Here is a 9,732-nt window from a genome sequence, read left to right on the forward strand (position 1 = left end):
TCCCACCACGGGCTGACCTCCAACTGCATGGGGGATAACAAGCAAAATAGGGGCAGCGGGACAAGGCTGGGGACAGAGGAGGAGTGAGCTATATGGAGCTCTATTTCAGAACTAAGAGAATTTCCCAGTTTGACTAGGCCAGTGTTTCTCAACCTCGGCAACTTTAAGATGTGTGGACTTCAACTCCCAGAATTCCCCTGCCAGCATTCTGAGGAATTGAAGAATAAGAAACACTGGTGTAGGTATCAGGCTTTGGCCAAGTCACATACACAGCCCTAGTTGAAAAGGTGGGAGGGGGGAGAGGGGGCAGGAGTGGAACACAACTCTCCAGAAAAAAATGAAAAAGTATTTCAATAAGGTGGCTATTCCTTTCAGAATAGCAAATCTCAGCATGGGGGTAGAAGTAGCAGACTTTGGATCCTTGAGGGAATCATAGCGCCCAGTATAGATCGCAGCAGCCTTGTACTTTTCCTGGGCATTTCCTGTAACACCCACCACCCACTGATGAGTCAAAAGCAATGAAACTCCAGATTATTGGCTGGACATGGAGCAGTCCTATCAACAATCCCACTTTCCACCAGTTCCTACCCTCTTTTATGCTCTCCTGTCGGCTCTTCGATCGGTTGCCTCCTATGACCCTCACCACTGGGAAAGGGGCTGGCTGGTGCGCACAGCTTTCTGGAATCCTATGGCTTTCTGCTCAAGTCAAGGTGGCTGAAACTGCATTGTCAAAGCCTCATTTTTACGTGCGCCACAACACAATCATGCAGCTGCCACCTGAGATACAAATAAAAGGCTGAAATAACCACAGTTGTTGGCTCATACAGAGAAATGGAAGACTGGAGTCTTTCAAAGCACAAAGAAATACTCTAAACATCAAAAATTCTAATGTAAATTCCATCCTGCACTGGTTACCTATTTCTTCAGACTTAGCACCTGACGCTTCTGAACTGTTTGCTTAAATTTCCTGGCCTTCCCTTTTTCCTGGAAATCCTAAACTTTAATCTGAAGCTCTGAGGATCAATGTTAGTTTCCTTTTTTCTCAGCCTTAGCTCAGTAACTTCTGCCTTGGTTTTAAAAGGACAAAACTCTTTCATCTCCCAAATAGAGGGAAAAGTTGAGGGATATTACACTTAATGGAAAAAATGAAATGAAGCTATATTGAAATATAGTGTAATTTATAGTTTGTTTGTATGTAGTTTATTTTTTGTACGTAGTTTATTGTTATGTAGTTTATTTATGAAAGTGAAAGGTCCCCTGTGAGACACCAAGTCATGTCTGACCCTTTGGGGGGATGCCGCTTTTGCGACTTTTCTTGGCAGACTATAGTGGGGTGGTTTGCCATTGCCTTCCCCAGTCATCACCTTCTCCAGCAAGCTGGGTGCTCATTTTACCGACCTCGGAAGGATGGAAGGCTGAGTCGGCCTGAGCCAGCCACCCGAGAGAGAATCCAGCTTCCTCTGGGATCGAACTCGGGTCGTGGGGAGAGTTTTCGGATGCAATACTGCCACCTACCACTCTGCTCCACACGAGGCTATCCTCATTTATTTATATGTATAATGAAAACTAGGGATTCAGAAAAAAAAGTTTGGATTCAAATGGGATTGATATATAATAGGAGTGGACTAAGAGAAATCTATAGTATACTTCAATTCTAGAAAATAGCCTATAGTCGTGAATGTTCAGAGCTGATAAAAAGACACCAAAAGCCATGCTGTAATAACAAGCAAATGGGTATTAATTGGCAGAGCATCTCAGAGCCAAATTCCTGAAGACCGGAGGGTAGGAAATGGCTCAAACACTCAGAATAAGCAAAGGATGCTAATAATAGCTACAAGGGCTTCTTTGGTTATATTCTTATTACCTTTGAAAAATCCTGGAGAACTTGTAAAGTGCCTGGATATTTGAGGAAGGCAAACGTCTCTGTCCTCAAAACGTTATCAGAGGAGGAACCAGGCGATACAGACCAGTCAAATCCATCTGTAAGTACAGTACTTTGATTATTAAATTAGCAATTTAATAACTAGGAATTATTAGAGATCAACCAGCTTTGTCAGGTTAATCAATTCATATTTTGACTGGGTAACTGTTTTGGTAGATTGTGGGAATGCTGTAGTCATGGACAGTTTTAGCAAATATTTGAGAAACTACGACATGATAGTTACATTGGGGTTAGAAGACAAAATTAAAAAACCATATTCAGAGAATGCGGGGTTAGGCACTAAAAGACTTGGTCCTGGGACTCCACATGTTTATTACTTATTTAGATGAAAAGGTAGAGAGGTACCTTCTCAAATTTGCAGATGACACAAACTTGTACAGGAAGCTAGTACAGAAGAGAGAAATAAAATTCGGCGCAAAGAACTAGGCTGAAAATAGCCACTTTAAATTCAACAAAAGCAAATATGAAGTAGGTGATAGGAATCAAATACAAATGAGATACACCTTTTTTGGTAACACCACTTGTGAAGAATCTCTTGAAATGGTAGTTGATTACAAACTGAATATGAGTCAAGAGAGAATGCAGCTGCAAAAAACAAAGACAAAAAGGGGTAATAAATGCACTTTTAGGTGGTATTGTTAGAAACACAGACCCAAAGCATGGTTCCACTTTATTTTGCAACAGTTAGACCCTGCCTCAAAGAATTACACATTGAGAAGGATCAGGATTACACATCGAGAAGGATCAGACAACGTAAAGCAGGCTGATGATACCGCTTGCTTTCAGCAGAAAAAGATGAAAAGAACAGGATGGAGATTCAGTAAACGAAATAATTGGGAAGCAGAGCATCCATGTGGGGTCAAAAACAGTCAAAATGGTGCCACAGTCATCTGATCAGCCCCCTGCAAATGCCTTAAAAAGGGCAGGGCTTTGATTGCATGATTGTGGCTACCATCCTGACTTTTTTGACCCCCTGAAGGAAGGTGGAGAGAAAAAAATGGAAGGCGTGGGGAGGGAGAAAAGGACAAGGAAGGGGGGGTGGTCAGCTTCCCAGGTCACCTTGTGAGTCTTCAAAGGCTTCCAAGCCAGCAATGTCTGTTGCCTTTTGCACCCTCTCCTGTTCCCTCCTTTATGGAGGTGCCTTTGGCTTTCAAGTTAATGTAGGAGGATCCTTCCCTTCCCCTTCCCAGGTAATCCTTGGTCATTACTAGTGTCTCCCTAAAGGGAAAGATGATATGCAACCAAGGGACTGGTACTTGTAGTACCAATAATATGTTCTGTCTATAGAAGAATCAGAAGAATCTATTTAACCGGTCGGTTTAATTGAAGCAATTAAAGAGGCCTTTCCTAACTAGTTAAATAGATTATTTTGAATGAAAACTCCTGAACAACAAGTATTTTCATTGGCAAATTGAAAAAAATGAGCTCATATGAAACATTTTTTTCTAAAAAAAATGCTTCTTTCATTTAAAATAATATATGGCCATTCACATAATGTACAAACCATTACTGTAATGTAAAACATAGTGTGTCATGGCCATATGAAACATCAGTTGCTTGTTACTGTTAGTTCCTGAAAGTATTGCTGTAATCTATATCAGTGTTTCTCAACCTTGGCAACTTTAAGATGTGTGGACTTCAGCTCCCAGAATTCCCCAGCCAGCATGCTGGCTGGGGAATTCTGGGAGTTGAAGTCCAGACATCTAAAAGTTGCCAAGGTTGAGAAACACTGATATAGATGTAAGAAAATGCAAGAACGAAAGAAAGACCATGTCTTTTCTGGCAGATCTTAAAACAAATTTTTTGCAAAAACCTGGTTAACAGTATGCACACATACTCTAAAAACACATTCCATAACCAGAAAGCTGCTCTGATTTTAGAAAGCTGAGTGAGAAAACTTCTCTTAAAACACACAATGTTCTATACTGTAACATCATCTCAAGTGTTTATAGGTCTGTCTTTCTTACTCAATTGCAGATCAAACATACTTATTCAATTGTTTATGACCCTTAAAATAAAGAAGGAATGAACTGTTTTTGGTGCTCTTTCCAATTAGGCACACCGAATCAAAATGGGTGGGGAGATCACAAAAATGCTAGAGAAGTTAGGGGGTGGGCAACTAGCATTTTTGTGATCTCCCCACCCACTTTGATTCTGTACATTTCTTGTGCTTTTCACTCTTTGCACTTCACACTCTTTGAACTCCCCTGCTATTAATTAATTAATTTTAAAAAGTATACGTCTGCCACTCCCTGAATGGCTCTGAGTGATTTACAAAGTACAGTAAAAGCATCATCAACTTTTAATTATTTATGAATCAATACATGCCCTAAACCACAAAAGCTAAAAAACCTGACATTAATGTCCTGGAAAAATAAATATATTTCAACCCCCTTCCTAAGAAGCCTTATTTCAACTGCAGTAGCCATTTATTCCATAATACAGGCTGGGCTGTGGAAAGAGTTGAATCTGTTGCTGATGGATATAGACAGCAGGACTTGCAAAAGGTTCCCTGCTAAGGAGCAGTGTGTGTAGAAATTAGCAGTCCTTGAAGGAGTTGAGCCTAAGCTGTGAAAAGCCTTGTAACTAGGGCAAGGATTTCTATGACATGTCATATTTTTCTGGAACCTTTACTTGAATTTATAAGTAAGTTCAAACATGTTTTAGAGTAATCTGTTGAGAATTAGATGCTTTTTATTTTGCCTGAAAAGTCATTATTTTGACTTTTTACGGGTGTTATGTCATATTTCTGCTTAATTTTGTAACAAACGTCATATTTTGGTCATTGGCAACCCTCCTGATAAGCCAGCAAGTTCAAGCCAGCAAAGGCAGTGAGAATTTGCCTGGTTTTTTTCTTTTTCTTATTCACATGCCAACTCAGGGAGGTGTGTGTGTGTGGATCTAACTTCAGGATCTAACTTCAGTGGATTATCAAGAGCAATCACCCGCCTTGAAACTGTAGGAATGGAACTTAGTGATGCACTGATCATTGTAAAACAAACAGAGTGATTTAAAGCAAGCAAAGGAAAGTGGCTGAAAAAATTAGTGATAAACTGCAAAGAGTGCTGCAATCTAATCTGGGTTTGCATCACTTTGCAGAATAAGTAACGTTCTAAAGGGACTCAAAGCAAAATTTGAAGACTTCGAGCCAGAATGTTCTCCAGATGAGTTTGTTTTTTTCAAATTTCTTCCTATAACCTCTTGTGATGTCGAATGGAGTTTCTCCAGATACAAGAACATACTGGTGGACAACAGATGGAGTTCTGAGTTTGATAACCTCAAGATGCACGTGGTCATCCAATGCAATTCTGCTGTTAACTAATCCAGGGATGAACATTTTACTCTCAAAATGTTCATTTGATTTCTTCAATACTAGCACTTCTGCACTGGAAATGAAGAAGAATAAACCTTTTAGTGTGTGCGTGTGTTCGTGTAACCACAGATTTTTAAAAATTGGGTGCTAATTTCAGAAAAATTGTAAAGTCATATTTTTGGTTTAATTAGTCATATTTAAACAGTTTTAAGGTCATAAATGCTTGCATATTTCTAATATTTTTAGGTCATAGAAATCCTCGCCCTACTTGTAACCATCACAAGCTTCTTGAATTCAGCTAGGAAGATGCCTGGCAGCCAGTGAATCAATATGGGATCTCAAGACGATCCCACTCACCTCTCATGCAGCCATTTCCCAGGTCAGCTGCAATTTCTGGACTGTCCTTAAGGCTGTTTCACAAAGAGCAGCTTGCATTTATTCACTCTGGAGCCTACAAGTGTATGAAGCCTGGTCTCTTTCCTCCAGTTAGGGACTCTTCTGTTTTATTGTTAAACTGGATAAAAGTACCTCCCTTCCACTGATGTCCAGTCTTAGCACTGAATCAAGAAATCTCCCAATCTACAAAACTGTAAAGGGAAGTCAAACCAGAAGGGACATAACTCCTGAATCCTGAATCCTAGCCCCACAACTAAAAGCTCCCATCTTGTCTGAGTTCAGCTTTAACTTCAGCTTATTCTCCCACATTCAGTCTTTTACACTCTGGAAATATATAGAGGCTCTGATGATATGTAGCCCAAACCCAAACATTAAAAAAAAACACCTTCCCAGTGGCTTCATATGAAATAATATGGGGTACAGACCCCTCCAGGACAGTTTCTAAGAGGTGAGCAGAAATATCTCAATGTCACTTTCTGGCAGCGTCCAGATAGATAAGATGGAACCACTGCAATGCAGTGCCCCTATCACCCAGTTCTCTCCAGGGCTCAAACTGTTCAGCTTGGGCTGAACAGACTGAAAGCTGTAGATAATTCTATCAACTCTTTCCCATTATAGATCAGGGTGACTAAGGCCCTTTCCATGCCAGATTGGGATGTAAACACAGCTTGAAAGGGACCAAGTCAATCCTTTCCATCTATAAGTTACTAGTGCTGCAACGCCCCCCACCTACTCCTAGCTGTTCTCCCTTCCTTATTTATTTATATTTCAAATTTTGTCACCACCCATCTTGCACGAAGTGACTTTGGGCGGTTTACGATAAAAGTAAAAATAAATACAAATTAAAATACACTAAAAAACTTTCTTAAATATAAACATTAGTATAAAATATAAAATCCAAGATGGCAGTATTAACAGTTCTTAATTTAGATTTGTAAATTCATACAATCATGGAGCCTCTTTAGGGTGCTAGTCACCCCCAGGATTGGCTCCTCACTTTCCCGCCCCAAGTAGTCACCCCTTTCCAGAAGGCTGGGAGAGTGGGGGCCTGCCTCACCGCTGGGGGCAGAGTATTCCATAGGGCAGGGGCCATGGCAGAGAATGCTCTCTTCCTGGGCCCCACCAACCGACAATCTCTCTTGGACAGGGTCTGTAACATGCCCTCTCTGCTGGGCCGGGTGGGATGGGTCGATGTAATGGGGATGACATGGTCCCTCAGGTAACCTGGACCCATGCCACGTAGGCTCCTTGGCTAAACATGGAATAATTTAGCGTCACTTTCTTTTTACCTACTTTCTTCAATCCTTCTACAACACTCTCTTCCCTCCCTTCTAATCTTCTTGCTCAAATCTATCTGTATCTTGCTCTGTTCCTTCAACCTTGTCCTTTGCGTTTCTCAGGCTTCTTTTGATATTTTTATTGACATTTTTTTAAAATTCAGTGATTATCAAGATTCCACAACAGTCTTTTTAACATGGTTGCCACTCCCGCAAATCAGAATCTAAGGATTTGTCTTCTTTTATTACTTGGATTTTACTTCGTCTGGTAGATGAAGACTTATTAAAGAAAATAACTGAAAATTCAAAAAGACATGAAGTGGTTGTTATGGGAGATTTCAGCTGCCTAGATGTCTTTGGTAAGACTAATTCTGCCAAACACAAACACAAGATATCCAATAAATTCATGACTTGGGTTGGGAATAATTTGCTCTTTCAAAAATCTAAGGTGGGTATTAGGGGATCTGCTAACTTGGATGAGCCAAACACAAACCATGGGGTTTAGAAAGGTTGATTATAATAAACCAAATAAAATAGTAAGGAAAGTGCCATGGGAAGAAAACCTTAAATACAAAGCTGTTGTTGCTAGTTGGGATTTCTTGACAATCAGAAGGAACTTAGGAAGTTCAGTCTGGAGAAGACTGAGGGGAGACACGATATCAATGTTCATGTACATAAGATGCCACAGGGAAGATGGTCAGGAACCAAATTTCATTGCCATAGAAACTAGGATCAGGAAGAATTGGTATAAGCTGTAGCAACCCAGTGTTCATTTCAATGTAAGAAAAAAAAATCCTATACAACAATGGAGCAGTCTGCTTATGGAACTTGCAGCTTCTCCTTTTTTGAAGGATATTAAGAGGTGGTTGGCAGCCAGCTTTCAAGGAGAGTTTAATTTTCCTGCACTTGGCTGGATGATCCTTGAGGTCACTTCCAACTCCACAATTCTATGATTCTTGTATATCTATTTATTTAAATGAATAGCTATCAACTAAAAATACGAAAACAAAAAATGGTTTCACTGCCTACTGTGAATACAGGGTCCTGATACAGGATCTTACTTTCAGATCTTGTAGCAAAGTTAAAAAATGGGTGTGGTTCTTTTAATTTTGAATGGCTTTGCTTCTTGAAATTGCACTCTTATAACACTGCAGCCTCTAAATTTGTCTTTCCTTTCCTGTTCATTAAAATCTGATTTTAGCTTCCTTCTGAACTTTAATTCTTGTTCTAGGTATTCATCATTTCCTTTTTTATCTCAGTTGCAACTAATAATAAAGCTGTAATTTTACGTGTGTCCACAGCCATCTATATGCTGATTAACAGAACTAAGTAAGAATGAAATGGAAGCAGTATAGGACAAATGGTGAATGCCTAAACCAGTGTTTCTCAACCTCAGCAACTTTAAGAAGCGTGGAGTTCAACTGGCTGGGGAATTCTGGTAGTTGAACTCCATACTTCTTAAAGTTGCTGAGGTTGAGAAACACTAGCCTAAACAGACCAACAAATCTATAAGGACAGCACATATAAAATCTTCAAACCAGTATTACTTCTATTTACCCCATATCCATAAACCTGATTAATTAAATCATTGTGTGACACAATAGGCAGGAGGGTGAAATAAGAATCTTCCTTAAAAATAAAAAAGTGCTATTTGGCCAACAAATTATGTCATCAGACAGCCAATCAGTCCAAGCTATGTTTCTAATTTGTTATCGTCTCTTTTTTTTCCAGGAAAAGTTTACAATGAATCCAATTAAAAATGTGTTGCCAAAAGACATTTTATATCCCCAGTCCAGAAAAGAGTGAGCCACAAGAAGTCCCCCTCTTGGGCCGTTGAGTGTAAATCAGTGAATGAAGGTCCTTAGTGGAAGTTACCTGGACTGGATAGCCAAAGCCTTCATGGGAGCAATTCTGTGATGGTGCCGGTCTGGTGCTGCAGCCCAGCCTGTTGGAGGCACTCTTGGATGGGAAGCGTATCTGGCTTTTCTCCTGCAGTGAGGCCTGCGGCTGAGCAACTTCGCCTTTGCAATTAGAAGGCCTCCTGGCTGCCAGGACTATTCCTCCAGCGTTTCCAGTGGCAGGGGCATTGTCCTCACCGCCCGCTCCTTAAGTCTGCTTCCAAGATGCTAATCCTTGCTTTCCGTTCTCCTGCTTCGTTATCCAAATCCTGCATCACCTGCCCAGCTCAACACTCTGCTTTTGTATTGCATAACTGAGCTTCTCCCATCTCTCTTGCTTCTTCTGTTGTTTAACAGCGTGTGTTTGGAACCAGAGTGCTGCCTTGCTGGGGCATAACTGAGCAGCAGCTACTATTTTCACTGCATTGACTATCTTAGGATTTTGTTTATTGTTCACATACTTTGCCCACCCAAAATTTCCCATCAGTATCTTTGGGAGGAAGCCATGAATATTTCCCCAGTGAATTAAGACATTCTTTTAACAAGGAATCTTGGCAGGATAGAATCAAAGGCAGATCTAAAATACTTCGCCTATCTCAAGCTTCCATTCAGAGCTGTGTGTTCCTAAGGCAAGCATCTCCCCTTGTTCTTGCTGTTCTGCTAATGAGCCAATCACACATCTTAGCCAAAAACAACTTTGGTGGAGGACCTTCCCCCACACAGTGATGCAATAAAATGGAAAACAGACTGAGCCTGCACCTTTTAAGGGTTTGCTATCCCGTTGGAGGGCTTGCAAGACTGTGGTTGGCCCTGCCTTTTCCAGCAGGGATGGCTACGTTCTCTGCTTCTGTTAAACCCCAAGGCTGGTACTTGAGCTGGCTGAGTTGGGGGGAAATCAGGTGAACC

General features: G+C 40.7%; 1 protein-coding gene across 5 annotated transcripts in view; it reads right to left on the reverse strand.

The window, feature by feature from the left end:
* SORBS1 (sorbin and SH3 domain containing 1) overlaps window positions 1-9,474 on the reverse strand; it is a 111,167-nt gene extending 101,693 nt beyond the window's left edge. The window contains exon 1 of one of the 5 annotated variants that reach the window (XM_063307587.1): window positions 8,804-9,474. In XM_063307587.1, coding sequence (XP_063163657.1) covers window positions 8,804-8,829 — 26 coding nt within the window. In that variant the 5' untranslated portion in view covers window positions 8,830-9,474. The remainder of the gene's footprint in view (window positions 1-8,803) is intronic. The other 4 variants (XM_063307588.1, XM_063307589.1, XM_063307584.1 and 1 more) reach the window with 4 other exon arrangements.
* Between the last annotated feature and the right edge of the window lie 258 nt (window positions 9,475-9,732).

This window comes from Candoia aspera, chromosome 6, assembly GCF_035149785.1.
Source record: "Candoia aspera isolate rCanAsp1 chromosome 6, rCanAsp1.hap2, whole genome shotgun sequence".
Taxonomy (NCBI): domain Eukaryota; kingdom Metazoa; phylum Chordata; class Lepidosauria; order Squamata; family Boidae; genus Candoia; species Candoia aspera.